Genomic DNA, 20,927 nt, shown 5'->3' with positions numbered 1-20,927 from the left:
CATCACTAACAAGTTTTCCAAGTTGCTTAGCTTCTTTCCCCATTTGGGTGTTTGAATTCTTCATCATGGAGAAATATAGTCTTCTGTCCTTGTATTCCATCACCTCTGCGGTCAAAAGCATGTGAGCGTTGATGTCCAGGTAGTATGATGTTTTCTCTTTCATATGCTGAGGTTTTATTGTCTCTTTGGCTTGACTTTTGTTCTTTTGTCTCAAAAAGAAGTTCTTCTGTGGTTAAGTCCACAGATCTCATCTTAGGTAGCTTGAATGATGGTTTGGTATTTTCCGAATGCCCAGTTGTGCCAAACTTTATGAAGTGTGTTTCGTGTTTGGTTCTGGATTCCACAACTTTTGTTGGTGTTTTCATTGATATTCTTTGAGCGTTCGCATCGATCACAGTTATTTCCTCAGGAATTGGCATCCCTGACGTATCAACCTTTGGCAGCTTATATCCGGGCAGTTTCGAAACTGCTTCTTTCACACTGTCAACATCAATAGAAAGTTGCACTGTTTCCGACTGGATTTCATAATTTTCTCCTGTACAACCAGCTTTGGGCTTTTTGAGATCTTGGGCCTTTGTCTTGGACATATCCTCCATACCTGGAATTTCAATCTCTTCGCGTTTTGGAAGTTGGGTCCTTTTTGACAATTTGTCATAAGGATCTTCTGTTGTCTCATTGGAGAGCTGCCTGTTTTTAGCTATACATTCTTCATCATCACTTTTTTTAGTAGTTTCTTCAGTGGGGGTATCACTTGAGCCAAATCTAGGCAATTTAAATTTCTTAATGCTCTTACTTTTCTGTTGTTTTTCTTTGTGTGGATATTTTTGTGTGACTGTAACATCATCAAGTTCCCCCTTCTGCTCTCTCCTGCCCTCCTGTGCACTGATATCTAATGAAGTTTGATCTCCCAGTAGTTTTGCAGGCACCTCCTGGCTTGTTACCACTTCAGACTTCAGAGATTCTGGTCCATCTGCTACTTCTAGACTAGCCCCAAGTGTTTTCAGCCTTTTTGGAGATTTGGCTTTCTTGTGCGATTTGTCCTTACCAAGAATTTTTATCTTTAATTCAGACCTCTCTTTTTTGTTTTTCTTTCCATCAGGTGACTTAATTCCAGATGGGCTTTCAGGATCTGCCAGTGCAACTGTCAGATCAGTAGTTTTTAGTGTGCTGTCTATACTGATTAGCTCAACCTTGTGTTGAGGGCTATGAGCTTCTTTCTGCATTTCATTGCTTTGCTCAATTTTGGCATCCTCCATTAACTTTAAGTGCTCTGTCACAAATACCTGTGGTGATTCTTCAAGGTACTCAGGCGAAAGCATATCTGACTCTTGTGCTTGTTGAACGTCACTGCTGATCTGGGCACTTGTGGCTGCGTCTGTGTCCTGGTCTTCTGATGAACTTATGCGCCCCCTCTTTGTCAGAACAGAAAGCTTCGTTTTATGCTTCTTCTTGCCTTTGAGAGCATCCTGAGATTTTATTGGAGACTCTGTGTCACTAGTTGTTGGACTAAGCTCAAGCTTTCTCTGCTCTTCAGCTTCCGATGAGCTATGAGACCTTGTAAATCTATTTTTTCGCCCTCTTCCTAAAGATGGAAACTTTGGCCATGAAATTCGTGCATCACCACGTCTTTTGGTTTTTCTCATCTCTGGACTTTTAAGCTCTTCTCCCTCCTGTTGAGAAACAGAAACAATAAACATCAGTTTTTAACTACACCACCAGCTTCCTCAAAAACCTGAACAGACAACTTTAAATTAGTTACAGGTATCACGTTAGATTCAATGGCTGCGTCAGTCTGAGTGATGTCGGGTTTGCGTTTGAGACAAAGCTTCATCTTATAAGCTTGAGCGTGCTCCAGAATCTGGATGGCATCTTCATAAGGCACATTATCAAAATAAACTGTTGCACTCAGGATCTGATCACCTGCATGAAACCAAGAATAAAAGAAATAATGAGCTGATATTCTGCTAAATTACACCAAAACTGTCCATGTTTTATCATAGTTTCTTTCAAATGCTCTTCTATTTTGTCCTACTGCACACCTTCTTTGAGTTTCAAACTTTTTGAGGCCGGTGACTCTGGTACCACTTCCTTGATGTAGATACCATCTTTCCCACCTCCAGAATAAACCAGACCCTCTGCACAGCCATCCTTGGCTGTTTTCACAATAACTTCAGACTCGGGACTGTGAGCCTCCTGCACAAACAATACAGGATGATTATTTTACACTTTATAGACTTTTCTCTCCAGCATCAATGCCTGAAAGAATTCACACTGTTAGGATCAAGTCTTGAGGGTGGACATGATGTATGATAGTTGGATTGTAGGTTGGAAAAGTGAGGGGTTGGTTTCAAGTCCACAAATAACAGGCAGTCTGGCAAAAGTAGTGACCCAACATCTCTCCATTTTAAAACAAATAAGTAAGACACACCAACCAGGGAAGACCACACAATGACAGAGAAACCATTCAGTGTTCAAGCACCCCTTTTAAGACAGCAGAGAGGCAATCAGGAGATTGGGCATACTTTGGTGGAGAAAGGAGGGAAAAACTTAACCAACTCACGAGGGCTGGGTATTGCCAAGCACCTATTGTCTCATTGTGCTCTGTATGTACTGCATTATCTCTGTATATCATGTATATATATATTGTTTTGTCATGTCTTGTATGTTGCAATATAAATATATATATATTGATATTTGGCACCAGTGTATCGATAACGTACGGCAAGACGAAATATTGTGATAGATTGGTGTATTGATATTTTGGCACACCACAACTATTCACTTCCCTAACACGCATATAGACAAGACTGAGGAACCGGCACAGGAGTTTTGATAAATTGACAGACACAATAAACCATATATATTACCAACCAAATAAGAAATAACTTGTGATCTAAACCAAAACACAACCCATAGAAAGATAGTTCTAGTCAAGTAAAAATACTAACCCCAACGAACCTAGTCATGCCAGATACAAGAAAAGTGGGAACACCTCACCTTCAGTTTACTCATCTTTGGAGTTGAGCGCTTCTCAAACATGGACCCGAGGCCAGACTTCTTTGTTTTCTTTCCGCTTCCACTTTTGTGGTGCGGGTCATGCTCTGCCTTGCACTAAAAACAAACAGGAAAACAAATTCTGGAAGGTGAATCACAATAATGCTTAAAGCTGACAATTATCGTTCATCTTTCATTTGCATCTATTGATGTTTCACTTGCTGTCTGTACCTCTTCGTCACTGTCGAATTTCTCACTTTCAGGACACTCATCGATGGGCGATGATCCTTGGGGGCGTGGTCTCTCCTCCTCTGTGAACCCAGATGGCTCGTCACATACCTGCAAGTAAATGAAATAACAAAATTAATTCAAGATTAATTACATAAATGTGTAATAAAATAATGAAAATGTAACTAAATTTGATTTCAAAAAGCAGAATGTGTAATTTCTAAATAACTCAGATGAGAAATCTCCTGCTTAATAAATATTAATGGTTGTGAATTAGTACTGCTTTGATGCTTGGTGTTAAAAATGCTAGTAAAGGTAGATAATTAATATTTCAGAAGTGTGCGTGGTGACTCACTGAATCGTCCTCTGTAGTGCTCTCTGGCCCTCGCAGCCTTCGTCCGCCTCCTGTGAACAGATAAGGTAAAGAAAAAGAAGTGTTATGAAATCTGCTGGTTTGCCCTTGCAGTGATGTTGCAAGGGCAAACCAGCAACATTTTGCAATAAATAAACCTTATTTATTACCTAATAAATAAGGTTTATTAGGTAATTAGGTCTCCTCTCTAAATGAGTGGAAAATGATGTTGGTACATTTGGTGACCTGCATCTGTTTAACGTTGTTGTGTTCACTAAAAGGCGTATGATGAATGATCACACTCTCACATGCAAACTACATGCATTTAAATACATTAATGATGTAATCTAATCATTTTATCTAATTGCAGCTAATTGTGTTAAAACTGCTCGGTGGAGCATCGTCGCATTGCATTTGGTTAAATCGTGCAGTTTGTCCACAACAGTTCTCTCTCATCAGAAAGCTGATGCTTCTCAGAGGCCACTCAGGCCGTGATGAGGCTATTTCCAGGTCTTCCTGGCAGTGAGTCCCTGAGGATTTCACCGCCTCCTCCGGCTGTTAAGTGATCTGCTGCATCGATCGGCAGATATGGCTCTGCAGCAGCAGCTCTAAGCAACCAGAAAGGGAAGCTCTAACTAGCGAAATCTAATTTCACTAAGTTTATTTTTGGTAATACTTTCCAATCTGATGCTGGCACCCAGAGTTAAAACTGGGTCAGTTTTCTTTCCCTCCTAGCATTTTGCAAATAAGTGACAAGTGACAATATGTAAATAGCTGGGATTTGGGTCAACTTTTTCAGTCACATAATAATCTCTGCCCCGATCTGATCAGGAAATCCTTGAATAAGTTGATTATTTATTGACCCCAGAAGTAATCCAAGCAGTAAACTGCTCACAATCAAACAACAATTAATACAGTGGCCAAAAAAGATCAGAATCAGACAGGATAGTGACGGAGAAGAAAGCCACGTTTAAATTACAAAAAATATTAATAATAATGTTAACATTATCAAACCTCTTTTTGAGACATGAAGCTTGCAGGATATGTGTGCACAGAAGCAATTCACTGTTTGAAATAAATGAACCACTCATCAAACAAACTGCACACAAATTCTGATATATATTTTGTTATCATAATATTTAATGACCTTTTCTGCAGAAAATGTACAAAGCAAAAAAAATATTTACCCCTTTCAAAATCAAAATAAAAGAAGCCATTTTCAATGAAAAAATTACATCATTAAAGATGCAAGAAATACAAAGGCTGGGCAAATTTCATTATATTGCACTTTTTTATACACAAGGAAACACAATGGGCAACACAATTTTACTCAATTTAAAGAACAAAATACCTTTAAATGTTACTGACAGCATTTAACAAAAGCTGTTGGTAGCATAAAGTGTAATACTTCGATTCGCCTGCAGGTGCTGCTTCAAGATTGTCTTCTTTTTGCCAGTAATGGTTGTCGACAATTTATGTACCAACTTGCCTTCATTTATATCAAATGTCAAATTTGTCTTCAAATCCTTTCATCTTTCTGGTCCAGGTTTTTACATTTTTGCTCTACGGTTGCAGACAGACAGTCTTCCATTCCATGTGATTGCTGCTAGAGGACATAAGAGCCCGTTTACTTCCTCAAAACACAATACTTACTTGCTATTCTACCGGCTTGTCTCTCCTTCCTCGCAGCAAAGTAGTTTTGATAGGAATAGGATACCTTCGAAAAACAAACTTAAACTGATAGGATTTTGTCTTGTGTGAACACAATCATTGTGATTTTATTCATTAACAAAAGTATCAATACATTTTGATATACTGTAGATTTAGTTCCCGCGCATTTTGTTAATTCAGTCATTGTCTTGGTTCCGCCACATAAAAAAAATGTTGTCTACAAAAACTATGATGAGTCTGACTAATTGGAGCGATACCAACCAATCCCATGAATGCTCTTTAGATGATTGATCTAAAGCTGAATAATAAAACTTCCTGTCAGAAATGTCTTTGGAGCCATTTATATGAACTTTTAGCCTCAAACACACCGAACACACCTTTACATGTGGGCATCGCCATTTTGTATTTGAATGCCAATCAGCATTCAATAATCATGTTGTCATAAACTTAGGCTAAAGCCTTGTCCACACGTAGCTGGGTATTTTTATAAACGTATATCCACCATGCTCTGTTTAAAAAAAAGTTACGTCCACAAGTGAATGAACGTCACTCTGTTGTTGGCAGCTAAATGCATTGGGGTCCCAAGTGCACCGTTATAGCTTTGCACACCTGCCTACCAATGTTTGAGACACGGTCCCGGTGTGAGCCAGGCCCGACAGCAGGCCACTGGAGAGGTTAGAAGGCGCAGACGGCCGTTTGGGGCCGGCACGCGGCGGCCGGGGGTTGCCCCCTGATCCGCTGGGGGGTGTGGCTGGTGCCCCGCTGTGCCTGGGTAGTGGGGGGTGCCGCCGTGCTCCGTGGTTTGGGGGTGGTTTCCGGCCGTGCTGCTCGGTGCGTCTCTGGTGCTCGAATTGCCCGCCCCGCCACAACAGTGAGCGACTGTACAGCAAAGAAACCTGCTTCAGCACCAGGACCAGCACAGGCCCGCACAATACAACTCCATCCACAGGGAGGTGGTCCCCCCAGGACGCACATCAACCACCCAAGCAGCGCCACCCTGCCTGCCACAGACCGACAAGCAGGCATACCCAAGCAGACCCGACCGGGCACCGCTACCCCACATCATTGCCGCCAGCACAGTCCCTGTGACGTTTGGAAACTTAAAACTCTGGTTATCAGTGTCCACACTCAAACGCCAAACCAGAGTTTTTCCAAATCTTCACTTTGATCGGAGTTTTTCAAACGCTCCATTTTTAATTACCTTATCCTGCGTTTTTGTGTGGATGACAGGCCAAACTGTAGAAAAATATGTTTGTTTTAGCAGATACCCAGCTACGTGTGGACAGGGTCTAACTCTTTGTATTTCTGGTCCCATAGAAGCTCTTTGGGGAAATAACATTAGTTACGCGTTGTCCAGTTTCTTGGACGTTATGGTAGTATTTCTGAGAACAGCAGGAACATCATGGTTGATTAAAGTCTATGCTACTCTATGCTCGACGGGTAAGTCTACATAAATAAAAGAGACATTCCTTAAGTAATCACTACGTCACAGTTTGTCCACATGTGTATGTTTAAATTGTTTTTTGGGGTTTTTTTGTGTGCATATGCAGCTTTGAGTTTGGCTCTCATTTCTACTAATAAAGAAAACATATAGGATAGTCTTTCAGTCGAGCTGTCTCTTAAAGTATTTGCTCACCTTCTTTACTGAAGTAAAAAAAAAAAAAAACAAATACAGAATAGATCTACACTAATAAGGTATTTGTACTTATTGTTTACCCTTCTCTGATCACATGAAACTTTAAAAATGGGGGGAAAAAGGCTTGGACACCCTGAAACACTGTTTAATTTACCTGTTGTACAGTTTGACTTATTGGTATTCAGTTATCTACGTTTCTTACAGCTTGCAGTATGAAAATAACAAATGCCTTGAATAATAAAACAAGTTGATTAAAAAAACAGAAGAAGGTTCAGTTTTAAAAGTCCCACAACAAACCAAACCAAACATTTACAAGCTTATCCAGGCTTCAGCTCCTATTTGCAGTCCACATTATAACTCTGAAGCTCAACAGTTAATCCAATGGGGGACATTATTGTAGACTAAACTTTTATGAACAGCAATAAATGTATTTTACTTCATTTTAAGGCGCTGCTGCAAATTCTAAGAATGGTACTGTTAAGAGACTCATAATATTCTTGTGTGTACTCAGTTTGTTTTGCTTTGTGATATTGTTTGTTTGGGATGCAGTGTGTTGTGTTCGCCACTGTGAGGCACTGTGTTTCTTTTCTTTGTCTTTTTCTTCTCTTTCCTCTTTTACTGGAAAATGTGCGTTATTATATAATAAAAATGTGCCTTGTCATTTGACGAGCCTCCGACAGATTCTTTCCCTCTTTGAGTTCAACGCTAGGGTGGCTGCGGACCTTAACAAATACAAACTATCCATCCATCCATTTTCAGACCCGCTTGTTTCTGTTTTTTTAAGGTCGCCGGCGCCTGTCTCCGACTCACACTGGGTGCTAGGCGGGGGTACACCATGGAGAGGGCACCAGTCCATTGTAGGGCAACACAGACACAAACAACCACTCACACTTACATTCACTCCTACGGGCAATTTAGAGACTCCAATCAACCTTACAGTCATGTTTTTGGAATGTGGGAGGAAGACGGACTACCCGGTCGGAAGAAACCCACGCAGCACGTGGAGAATAATACAAACATGAGAAATTAAACCAGAGGAGGTCGTGCACTATAAAAGTAAACATAATAAACTAATGGTTGCTCATATCTTTTTACTACCCACAATCCAGTGTGATATTTGTCGACAATGTTGACTTCTAGCTCTAGTTCCCTTCTATGGTCCGGTTGTGTGTTTTACACCCTAGCAATGTCAATGTTAGGTCTGACAAAAACAACAACAACAAAAAACAAAATAAGAGCTCAAACATGATTGAAAAAAAACATCTTTGGGGTCGCCAGAAATTCTTGTTTTCAAAATGGGGTCCAAAAAAGGTTGGGAACCACTGCACTAAATACTGTTTCTTTCCACTTATTTACAAAATGAGATTCTTTAAAATGTGTGTTATCACTCGTTCATTCCATTATTATGCACTATAGTTGTTTTTAAATAGTATTCTAAGCAAAATGTTGTATATTCAGACAAAGGGGGTACTTGGATTTAGAAATAAGATAAAAAGGGGATACTTGAGCCAAAAAAGTTTGGGAATCACTGCTATAACTAATAAGTAGCCTCTACTAATACAATAATTGTGTTTGGTTGTCTTACAAACAGAATACTTCATTTGAAAACATTTCACTTGTTTACAATTCGAAAACACTTTTCTCTTAAAATATGATGGAATTGGTTTTAAAAGGTCTGAATAATTCAGCTGTGCTGCAGCAGGAACAACAGTGGAACAGGATGGAGTTTCTGGACAGCACGCCCACTGCCTTACAGTAATGTATGTCATGTGAAGAGCTCTTACAGGAGGGATAAGTGCATCAGGAGACGTTTAAAAGAAAACCTCCCACTACATCACAGCATGTTTTGCTTCTTCATAGTCGGTCATTAAAGGCTTCAAGTTAGTCTGATTGCATCAATGTCAGGAGATTTACACTGAGGCAAAACACACACACATATAAACATGTTAGGTAACGCATTTATGAGTACTTAGATTGTCTTCAACCATCAACACAACTGCAGAGGAGAAAAGTAATGCAGTAAAAATTCCCTGTTACCTTACAGTAGGTTTTTAATGTATCTGTATTTTACTTGGTATTTATTTTAGTGAAGACTTGAAACTTACTATGTTTTTTACAAATATATCTGTACTTTTTACCAGAGTTGACAAGTAATGAAGTACAAATACTTTGTTACTGTACTTAAGTAGTTTTTTCTCATGTCTGTACCTTACTTGAGTATTTCGTTTTTTTGGTGACTTTTTACCTTCATTCCTTACTTTTTGAAAACAAACATCTTTACTTTCAACTCCTTACATTTTAAAAATGAGCTTGTTACTCAAGACCTTGGAAGAGGACGTCACGACGTAAAAAGACGCAATCCAGCAACCACAAAGCTGGAGAAGAGGCTAGTGCTAGTCAACGTGCTAAAATGCTCCGGTGCGGCGTATTGGGATTGCATCATACTGAGATTATATATGCGCATGCGCACTACCGGAAAATGAATTTTTGCTACTACCACTGTGCTGAGATTATTTATTCAATTTCAAAGTTAATTTTCAAAACAATTTTTGGCATAAAATACACTTAGCTGACAAATAACTTGCTGAAATATTTAAAATACATTATTACACGTTTTAATACACAATATTAATGTGAATTACAAATAAGATTTCATTGTAATCTCAGTATGATAATTTGCGCATGGCAATTCCAGCACTGGTACAATCGCACTACATGACTGATGCGTGCTCAGGATGTCTTACAATTTCAGTACGGATACAAACTCAAACATGTCACGGTCTGAGTTTACCTCGTACTGAGATCGATTATGAGCATGCACACTACCGGAAAATTAATTTTTGCTAGTTGCGCTCTGATTTTTGCTACTTCCGCTGTGCTCTGTGAGTGACAATCCCAGTCAACAACGTGAGTAAAGTACTAGTGTCTCTTGCAGCAATCTCAATACGAATAGGAATAGTTTATTCTCCCAAAAAACATGATTATAATAAAACTCATTACGAAAAAGGAATAATTTATTTTCCAAAAAAAGTCATTATAATATGCATTGCAATAAATTACAGTTAACCTAATGTAACTTTACAATAATGAGCTGTTGTATTCATATAAATTAACAATGACGTAATAATGACAATCTTTTTTTTTCTGTCATTGGTCGATTTTTTATTAAAACATCGACTGATATGATGTTTTAAGCATTGTTTTAAAAGGCAGTGGCTATACATACGGTTGTTGTATGAATATATCAACTTTCTGTTTCTAAGCAGCGCCCCTCATTGGCCAGTTTAGGTCACGTGATAGGTCAGTCATTGGCCAGTTTAGGTCACATGACTAAAACTAAACCTAACTATAAACTTGACCCTAACCCTAAAAATTGTTGCCATATAGGGTTATAACCTAACCCTAAGACGCTACGTACATGTACTTCGGTAACGTACCAATGGCACTGGGGGGTTGTCTGTACGGCAACCGTAGGGATAGACACTTTCTTTTTAAAATCAGTACAGCAATCTCTGTATGACATTGCGCATGGCACCAGGTTTGATTGAGCATTTGCATTTTTTTTTCTTGAAACATTTTATTTACAATTTTTTTGTGTGTATCTATAAGTGCTTAATTCCCCATGTGTTCATGAAGAGTAACAGATTGAATTTATTTCCATGTACCAGCTTCTTTCTATAAGTATAAGGTATTATTGAGTATTTTTACAGATATTATATTTACACAGTTTATTTATTATGCGTGCTAAATTCTCCAGGTGTTCAAAGGTAACAGTCTCAGATGTAACTTGTTTCTATATACCACTTTCCAAAAGTTATTAAAAAAAAAAGAAGAAATTAAAAAAGAAAGATATTGAATTTGCTGGTTTAAAAACTCTGTCTTATTTGTTTTACTTTTTACTTAAGTACATTTAGTAGCATGTACTTTTTACTTTTACTCAAGTAAGGGATAACTTAAATACTTTTACCAGAGTCATTTTTTTATTCAAGTATTTATACTTTTACTTGAGTCCTGAAGACGAGTATTTTTGCCACCTCTTCTTTTTACTCACTACATTTTGAAAAATGTGTTACTTTCTTCCACTTTACAAGGAAAAAGGACAAAAATTTATGATATCAAAAAAATAAAAAATAAATAGATAAATAAAACGAGGAATACGTTTAGGCGCCAATTTGGCGGATTTTTGTGAGTTTGGGGGGTATTGTTGGCTGTATCTGGCAACTCAGCAGCCAGCTGACGTGATTGCACTGAGACATTCGGCAAAACACCGACAAAGTAAGTCAGAAAAACCGTCAAACAGACAAATTTTACTCAGTAATGCACTTGTTAACGAGTTAATCCACTCCTTTATACAGGTTGTTAAATTGTCAGAAATGCTAAATGAAAGCTTTGTGTTGATAGCTTAATTAGCACAGGCTACATACCTAAGCTAACGTCAGTGTCCTCTGTATAGATGTGTCTGTATGAAGATGTTATTTTGAAGGTTATCTGCCTGAAAACACTAAGTTTGGTTTTTCAGAAGGATTTAACACTGAAACGGGCAGGTTATAATAAATACAGTAAAGCAGAAATATTTATTAATTTATAAATATTGTGTGTCAGATAGCTGAGATGCGACTTATACAGTAAAGGTTTAAATTAAATATAAATTAAGATTACAGTATTTTTTAAGTGACAATACTTGTCAAGGTTAAAAATGTATTTATTCCTGACAAACAGAATAACAAAACAATTCAATTAAAGGGTATACAATTCTATAATGCCATGCGACCATAAGTAAAGTACTTATTTTACTTTTGTACATAGGTAATATTTTAACATGTGTTGTCAACTTTTACTTGAGTTAGATTTGGTGTTTTAGTCAAAGTAAAAGTTAGTATTTTTACTTTAAAATTAAAAGTCAGTACTTTTATTTTCACCAGAGTACATTTTAACACCAGTACTTGTACTTTTATAATAGGTCAGAACGTGCATATGTTAGCCACCTCTGCTCACATGTGATGATGATCATAATATGAGGATATAATAATATGATGATAGTCACTCATTTCTTTTCTGATCCGACCCACCTGCTGCTCCTGCTGTGCGTTAATCCTCCTGGATTCAAAGCAATGTGTCGATAAAACGCTTTCCAACCCTCCCTGAAGCCTCTCAGCTGTGCGAGTGTGTGACTGCCAAAGTGGTTTAAGTTATTTGTTGAGCCTCAGCCGGACACAGAGGGCGGAACACATTTAGGTGTTTATCTACCCATGGCCCCAGATTGTCATTGAATATGCTGAGCTGTTATTGGACACACCAAATGAATTATCATTCAACATCCTGGTGAGTTGGAAGCAACGATACGTGCAGAACAGAAGAGCTTTTGTCTCTAATATCTCCTTAACTTTTCTAAAAATGTTGATTTTTAAAAACAAATCTTAGAATTTTTTACTTCTTTTAAGAAACTTAGAGTAACTAAACCCCAAACCCACTTTTTTCTGCTGAATACATATGTTTTTGGGTGTTTTGGGTTGAATGCCAGCTACTACAATTGAATTTTGCTATTGGCTGAAATGGATTCTTTGGATTGCCCTGCATCATCAACTTTCACTGTTGGCCCCACCCCTCCTATAAAAGCTGAGAGGAGGGAGCAGGGTTTCCTCCAATCACAGCCCTCAGTGAGCTTTGATTGACAGTTCTGAGGAAGTCTAATGTTGTGTGTGTGTGAAGCAGCCCGCTGCAGCGGTGTTGTTTTTGTCTCTGTGCTTCGATAAAAAGCAGATTCTGTGCTAATTAGAGGGTTCATCAAGCTATGTGTGTATGTACAGACACATAGTGTGTGTATCCACGTCTGTCTCTGTGTGCGCGCGAACGTGCATGTACTTATCGCTGCGGTGTTCTGAGGCTCATGGAAAGAGTAGTTTGTGAGTAATATATCGTCTGTGGGGCTTTGTGTGTTTATGCTTGTGAGCTGTGTATTATATAGTAGTTGAGCAGGCAGCGGTCCGTTACTGCCAGCGTTGACTGGCTGTCTGAGTGGGCGTGTCTTACTGCGTCAGGAGTAACGCCCATTATCAAGGCATCTTTTAAATTTCTTCCCTAGTGGCAGGTCAGCAGAAAGCAGAGTTTTAGCTACTCTTTTTGGAAGCCAATATTTGAAGCCGATATACTTTTTTTTTAAAGCACATTGATTATGAAAGACAATTGAAACACTCATATGATATAAATGCGGGGTCCTTCCGTCAGTCAAGCGGTGGCTGCAGCTGCCCACAAGGGTGCTTGATCAAATATCCTTATCCTATTATATCCTTATCCTATTGAGGAGATAATTGGATAAGGATATTTAATCAGGCACTATTATTTTACATCCTTATTTTATTATATCGACTTTATATTTGTAAGCCTATTGGCTTCTACCTCTACCATGCACATGTTATTATTATTACTTTTTTTTTTTTTGTATATTCTTACATCCTAATGGATGTTTTTTATGTCCTTTCCTTTTTCCTTTCATGGCTACTCTAAAGTGCTAAATATTTAATTTTTTTTTTATCAAAAAATTAAAAATCAACCAATGGCCGATCTCGAAAAAAGTTCATATGTCGGTTGACCTGTAGTGAATGGTATGTGGCTCCAATCTGACCCACATGCGCATTATTGGGTTTGTCTCAAAGTTTTTCTGCAGCGGAGCCAGAGAATGAATGAGCAGGTGCAGAAGAGGACGAGGAGAAAGAAAAAGAGAGCCAAATAATGTTTTGGCTTTTTGTGGTGCCGATTTGATTTTAAACACAGACCATTTATGATATGAACTTTCAAGCTTTGACCCGAACCCGACAGAGCAAAACCGAAAGCGACAGGTCCGACAGACATAGATATTTATATCCACACCGGACCTGAAACCGACAGTTAAAACCTATTTTGTTCCTCATACAAATGACATTTTTGCTTTTATTAACAGACTGTTAATGTCAACATCAGATCAGCACACGGGGCAACCAGCGCATGTCAAACACAGGCGCAGTGCATGCATGAGTGCATCTATTTAAATAATCAATGTATCAAATATGTAAGGATAATCCATGTTCTTGAGCAGAAAAAGGATTGATTCAACAGTAGATGCTTAAAGACTGTCCAAATGCTGCTGCTGCACTCAGAGCTGTTAATAATGACGTCAACGTATGAAATGTGCATTAAATCCTCCTTGACCGTTCACACTGAGGTCACATTGAAAAGATCCGATCTGTATCTGATTTAGGACCACATATGAAGGTGGCCTGAATCTGATTCGAAAGAGTTAGATATGGGTCATATTTGAGTGTTCACACTGCTTTTAAAAAATCAAATCTGGTCACTTGACCACCAAAAAATCGGATTTGCAGTGACACTGCCTGAGCAAGGTCAAGGAGACGGGGCTTTGGTGATTAGGTGACTTTGCTTGATAAATACAGTGATAGTTATGCAGCACGAGCTGCGTTTCCATTACAGATTTTTGCAAAAATAAAAGTGATTTTTCTAAATGTCAACAAAGTATATAATTGCACTTTGAACGTGTTTTATTGAAGGTTGTTTTGGGCAGGAGCCTCGTAACTCCCGCGAAATGACGCCGCAGGAAGACGTACGCTCAGTCAGAACCTCCTTATAACACTCTGTATTCCTCTGTTGTTTCACGTCTAATGTGGCAGTAATAATTAGGCCTGCAAGGTTTATCGATATCGAATCGCAATCGAGGTTTTGACTACTGTAGTAACGTAACCTCAAGAAGCTGAGGTTTTTTTCTTCTGTCTCTGGCTTTTGAGTGATCACCAATCAGAATGGTGGTACCTTGCGATCTCAGGTTCAGCTGGAACAGATAAAAGGTCTGAGTTTCCATAAAGCAGATCCCAAAGTGTTTAGACAGATGCTCTGTGATTCATCCAGAAGAGGGCGCTGTCCACATAAAACCAAATATTTTTGAAAGTAGATGAATGTGTTTTCTTCTAATGTGGGGTAATTTGAGCAAGAATATGTTGTTTGACAGTCTACCAGTAACAAGACTTTCTTCACTCATCATTTTAGCAGTTTATGCATTTAATTGTATCAAATGTAAAAATCGCAAATTGAATCGCAATCGCAATATTGTTCTGAAAAATCTCACTTTGGTTTTTAGTCAAAATCCCGCAGTCCTAATAATAAATCTAAAGTATAATGCTAAGAAATGTCCCAGTCTCCTCTTCTGTTTACATGTACCGTGCCATGTTTTCTCGGAGAGCATTAGTCATGTGACCAGGTACGTCATGTTCTGTGACATGTATTTGCGGGAAAAGTGTTTCCATAGGGCTTTTGCGACACAATACAATATCGAAACATCGGAAATTCCTCCTCATGAAAGCATAAAAACGTTTTAGTGATATTTGAGTGTTTTTTCAAAATTCAGGTGTTTCTATTACCACTTGGTTATTTTGCGCATGTCCAAGGGTAATGGAAACACAGCTACTCTCTTGTTTCACTGGAGATTGAAACTCCAGAGCTGTGAGGACCCTCAGTGTGAATTGGAGCACCAGATTGAAAGCATGCGCCTTTGCAGTCTCGTCTTTATATGATCTTTTTCAGAAAATCCAATTTTGTTGTTTTTTCTTCTTTTTCTTTTACCCAAATCTGGTTACATTGTGAATCCCAGCGAAATGCCCTCCAGTGAAAGAAGCCTGTGTTTCTTCTGTTATGAGTCCAAGACCTCAGAGAAGGAGCTGTGTTTGTTTATATTGGGTTAGTGATCAGAGCAGCATCCTAGGCGACTTTTAACCAGTTCACATGGAAGTCATGGATCACAAATACTTTATTTCTGTACTTAAGTAGTACTTTTTCTAACTCTTACATTTTTACACTAATATTTGTACTTAAATGGCACACTAACATACTATACACTACAAACTCAATGTAAGTTAACCCAAGGGGAACATTACAGTAGAATATTAGGATGATGACCATTCCCACTGAAGTATATTTCCAAGTTTCCCCAAGATGCATTTCAAACTTAGGACAAAAACCGGAAGCACACTGAGGTTAAATATCTCAATTGATTTTTCACCTTTGAAAGTTCTGAAAGCATTTTACGCGAGAAAGTGACCAAGTAGATTATCAACATGTGGTCATTTGATCCATAAAACTCACGTATACACATTTTATTCTAACATCTATTTACAAAAGCGTTAAACACTAATGGAAGACAAGAAGAAATGCTTTTGTTTTGGAGAAAGGATGTTTGACTTTCAGCTTGAAGCCGGTCCCAGGACGATTCTACCTTTCGCTCACAATGCATCACGGGCCGGTTGAGTATGACTAGTGTGCACACTTCAAAAATGTCTGTTTTTTTGCGTACCAAATATTTTCATGCTATCTATCTAATATGAATGCACTAAATACTGATTTTGACATCAAACGTAGTATGAGTAGCACGTTAATATACGATTTCAAACACTGGAGAAGCTGTGTTGCCAGGTTGGACTTAATGTATCAGAAAGCGTGTTATGTGGCGTTTTGATCCATTTTAGATAGATCAGAAACAATCAGCTGTATCTGGCTACGCTTCAGAATAACTGACATTGATGCAAGACTACTAAGTGAGAAAAAAAAGGCAGGTGGCCTAATGTTTTGCACGTTTTACAGAGAATATCGTGGAAATGTGTGATGTCATAAAACCTGTTGGTAAGGGTCGAGGCCGTGTCGTATGGCTGCTCATTTATAGAAAAAATAATATTGTTAACCAAAAAGTTATTTATTTTTTGTACAAAAAACCAAAATATATTCTTTAAACATAAATAAAATCTTTCAAACACTAAAATCAAGTATGTTCACGTTTGCACAAAACAAAACACTTCTTGCACGTGATGCGTCTTTGCTCTAGATCTTCATCATCAAACCCAAAGTGTTCCCATAGAAGAGAATTTGACTTGTCACTTGTTTACCAAGCGTTTTTGCTGCGTTTCTCCTCATATGTTTCAAGACCACGAGCAACAACTTTCCTTGTGTTGGCCTGCAGGCTAGCTTTGAGAGGGGCAGGGAGGAGGGGAGGAGCTAGCATGTGCTTGGATTAAACAACTCAAAGTTAGTATTAATAACATGCATGTGCCAAGCTTTATTATTTGTAGATGTCTGAAATTGTGGGTTTGTTTTATTTAGCGAATTAAAAAACATTATTTGTTTATTTAATTTTTATTTTTTTATAATTGTTTTTTTTTCTCAATTATGTTTTTTTGTAATTATTGGGTGTAGTAATCAACATCGTAATCGAATTCGGATTAATTGAGCAGCCCTACCGTGTCGTATATCTTTTTCCATTTCAGGAGTTCAGCTCAGTCATATTGTGATATTTTATAGTGAGAATTTACACAAGATTTTTGAGTCTTTGCCCACGTGTTTAGATTGTGTGTAAATATGCATGTGAAGGTATATTCCATGTCATTGCAATTTCTGCCTGATTCAGTGTTTAAAAAAATTATTAAAATATTACTCAAATTATTGCCATTTTCATTTTAGGAATTGATTTTTGTCATTCCCATCTCTTTTCTGCAATCACAGAAAATCAGATGCCCGCAGTCCTTAAAAAACCAGGAACAATAAGATGGAAGACATTCCCACGTAGCATCTAAATCACCTCTCATTCCAAACAGTAAAGGTCATTTGGGTCGAGGATTTCTTTAATTAAAGGATGTCAATACATTTGCCACCTCTTTAGAACAGAATACACAGTAATTTGTAGGAGCTACAAAATACTTGTAATCTGGATTATTATCACAGATTTTGAAGCACAAACGTAGAAATTTGAGGTGATCAATGAGAAATGTGTGATTATGCTAACACCCAAACTAGTAGCTGCATTTTAATCTGAGTCACAAGTGATTAACGCCAACACTCACAAAAGCCTTTGACAAATTTACATCAACTTTCAGTTGACAGTGTTAAATCAATGTTCAATCTTTGAGGTTTTTACCTGCATGTGAGAGTATTTGTTGAGGTTCGCACATGTCCACATGTTGGACAAATATTTACCAAAGGTGTTTCTGTGTGTTCACTGGCAGTCATGGTGGACATCCGCCTGCACATAGTGCTGAATAACCACACGAAAAACATCATCAGGTCACACTAAGGAGGAACTGCATCCCTTATAAATCTCAAAGCACACACACGACACCATGATTAATTACTACAGCAGCCATGACACCTCCCACCCAGAGGAAGCCGCACTCTGTTTCATTCAATGACTCTGCAAAAACTGCTGAAACAACACCAGATCACACCCTCACCAATGTTTGAGTTCATATTAATGTCGAACAGAGATCCCAAACTGACTCATAAAGCTCAGGGTAGACGTGATCAATAATAGCAGTGCAACTAATGAGTTAACCCTTTAAATGCTAAAGTCACAGTAATTCGACTGTATGAAACAGCCCATGACTTCAGAAATAATGATAGGTAGATTTTAACACGTTTTTGGAAAGTTTCTGTCATTTACAAGTAATAAAACCAACCTCTAAAAGAATTTAGTGGTGTTTTGCGAAGCAGTGTAGAAATGTAGTTGGCCATGAGTGGTTCTTCCCAACGCTCACAAATAGAAAGACAGACCAAACGTCCTCAATGATAAGAGGCCAATAGATTATTCAGCAAAAAAATAATAACAATAAAATAAAGTTTAATGTGCATGAAAATAAATGATGAAGATGAACACAATAGTCGTGTTAAAAGATTTGATTCCATTTAAAATAAAGATGAGGAGACTTAAAAGTAAATTTTGTACTCAGAAAAGCTCAACAAGGTGAGAGAGTTTTTACTTAAATTGAGGAAATCTGAGGTGGAATAACAACTGTTGGTGAAGCTAGATTTTCTGATATGAAAACAATGAGATCATTACTTTTTTTTTGCTTTGGTTCCAGTGCTCGTCATTTCAATGCAAAGCTGGAATGAAATGACTTTCATTCTCTTGCTCTCTCTCTCTCCGACCTTGATCGTCCCCTGAAGTCGATACACAAATCTTCTTTATAGAATGAATAAAATGTGGTTGGGAACAAAAAAAATGAAAGGAATGTGGATAGACTGAATGTCTAATGTCAACAATTATGTGTTGGACTCTTCAGCCATCAATACAACAACAATAATAACGTGGCTCTGTGGCACCAACCTTTACTCAATGTTCTTGATTTGATTTGTAGAATCCTCAACACAAATCCAAACATCTCAAATGTAGCAAAAGATTTTACCTATTTATTTATTTATTTATTTTTATTCATTTATTATTTTTAAGAGTGTTTATAATAATAGTGCACTTTTTTATGTTGTAAATACAGATTTTTTTTTTTTTTAATTGTCTACTTTATTGTGAAAATGCAACAGGAAATTAAGAAATTATGTAATGAAACAAGATGTTTTTTTTAATTGGGAAATTTATATATTTATTATATATTGATATATCTTGGTATATTGTATTATCAACAAAAAATTGTTTTAATTGAAATCGTATATATTATCCAAAAGACAAATATATAAAAATCAACCCAAAATTTACACCCAATTTTTTTCAAATGTGATACTTTATGATTTTTACATTGGTCTTAAATTTGTGCATATTAATTGTGATGCCTATAAATATTCATTTAAACTTGTGTGCATGATAGAAAGCAATATTTTGACCCTTATATCGACAATTTCAAGGTATCTAAAATGGTGTCCATACACCATTATTATATGTCGATGATGAATGTTTTTGTCACTTTTGGTCTTTATTTTTGGTATTTGCATATTAAAGTTTTTTTTTTTTTTCACTTAGCATTAAAAACTTGAAATGATCACCAGAACTCTTCCAGTTAAGTGAAAATTACCCTTTCATAGCCAATAATAGTGCCATCTCATATCAAAAGTCATAAAAAATGTTGCACCTACAGTATTTATTTAATGTGTTTGGCTCAAGTCAAATGAAAAATGGTAGATTTGAGTTTATGGTTGTTGTTTTTTTTTGATGGTGATGCTTTTTTTCCCAAAGACTGTAGAGAGTCATAAATTAAACCAAAGCCTGCATTTTTAGAATCAACAAATATCTTCAAAATTAATGGATTAATTATCATTGACTGTGTTTAGCAGATTTATTAGTGTATTATGGTTAAACTGAGCTATAAACTGTTTCTTTTTAATGGTAAAGATTTGCTGCACAGTTACAGGTAGCTGCTTTAATCCCCACCTCGGTGAAGCTAAATTTAGGAACACGTTCGCATGTCTAAGTCTCATTTTTCTTCTTTTCTTCTCTCAGACGTCGTGACGAGAGGCTATTTTTACAGCCCAGAGCGGAATCGACTTTGATTCTGCGCTTCAAACGCTCAGCTGGAGAGAAAGAGGAAGATGATGACATCCTCAAACGCACGTCTGCAGACACACCCAGAGCTTACTGCAGGTCAACATCAGCACCACACACACGCACAATGGCAAACTGCTGAGCCAGTTAACTGCTCAAAGGGAAAACACACACACACACACACACACATACAGAGAGACACATATGTAGCAGAGAGTAAAGAGATAAAAGCCCACCCGTCCCAGACGAGGCTGCGTGCCAGTTGGGAAATGCCAGGTGGAAGCAGTCACACATGATGGAGCCGTTGGTGGAGGATCAGGATGGATGTGCTGCGGCAGCGGCTTTCTCCTGCTGCCTCGACCTGGTGAAGGTCAGCCCGGAGACACACAGTGAGACAACAGAAAGGGGAGCGAGCTGCGTCCGCACTCAGAGCCAAACTCCCTCTCCTGTCCCATAAACACAGACCTCCAGCACTGTCACTAACTTAGTTATGGGAGGAGCTGAGATGCATCCTCTCCTCCTCCTCTTGCTTAATCTCATCGGTTGGACTAATCTGACTGCGTGACGCCATCACTCACTCATTGTTACACGAGAACAGCAAGTGGATGATAGACTTTTTAACTGTGCTTAAATCATGCTCCATTACACTTCAACCTTTCTGGACTTCAGTGCAGTCGGTGTCCAATTGTTGGTGATGATGCCTTTTATCTAAAACAAGCATGTTAATAGTTCCTGCAAGTTTTTTTTTTTTT

At 37.9% G+C, this 20,927-nt stretch overlaps 1 protein-coding gene and 1 long non-coding RNA gene across 3 annotated transcripts in view; one reads left to right on the top strand and one right to left on the bottom strand.

Moving 5' to 3' along the window:
- Nucleotides 1-4: 4 nt before the first annotated feature.
- Nucleotides 5-20,588, bottom strand: LOC114455947 (protein AHNAK2-like). Of its 2 annotated transcripts, none has more exons than XM_028437305.1 (7): nucleotides 20,412-20,588; nucleotides 3,578-3,627; nucleotides 3,226-3,333; nucleotides 2,998-3,111; nucleotides 2,040-2,193; nucleotides 1,760-1,920; nucleotides 5-1,670 (listed from the first exon to the last, which is right to left on the bottom strand). In XM_028437305.1, exons 1-7 carry the CDS (start codon nucleotides 20,467-20,469, stop codon nucleotides 27-29), a joined length of 2,289 nt encoding a protein of 762 aa, XP_028293106.1. In that variant the 5' UTR covers nucleotides 20,470-20,588; the 3' UTR covers nucleotides 5-26. The 2 variants fall into 2 exon arrangements, with proteins under 2 accessions (XP_028293106.1, XP_028293107.1); XM_028437306.1 differs by lacking the exon at nucleotides 20,412-20,588 and adding an exon at nucleotides 11,951-12,053.
- Nucleotides 11,094-20,927, top strand: part of LOC114455950 (uncharacterized) — a 29,540-nt gene continuing 19,706 nt past the window's right edge. The window contains exons 1-2 of the long non-coding RNA XR_003672774.1: nucleotides 11,094-11,156; nucleotides 20,134-20,274. This is a non-coding gene — a long non-coding RNA (uncharacterized LOC114455950). The remainder of the gene's footprint in view (nucleotides 11,157-20,133; nucleotides 20,275-20,927) is intronic.

This window comes from Gouania willdenowi, chromosome 22 (genome assembly GCF_900634775.1).
Source record: "Gouania willdenowi chromosome 22, fGouWil2.1, whole genome shotgun sequence".
In the NCBI taxonomy this organism is placed as follows: Eukaryota; Metazoa; Chordata; class Actinopteri; order Blenniiformes; family Gobiesocidae; genus Gouania; species Gouania willdenowi.
Note: the sequence above shows the minus strand (reverse complement) of the source record. Positions and strands in the feature narration are given on the sequence as shown.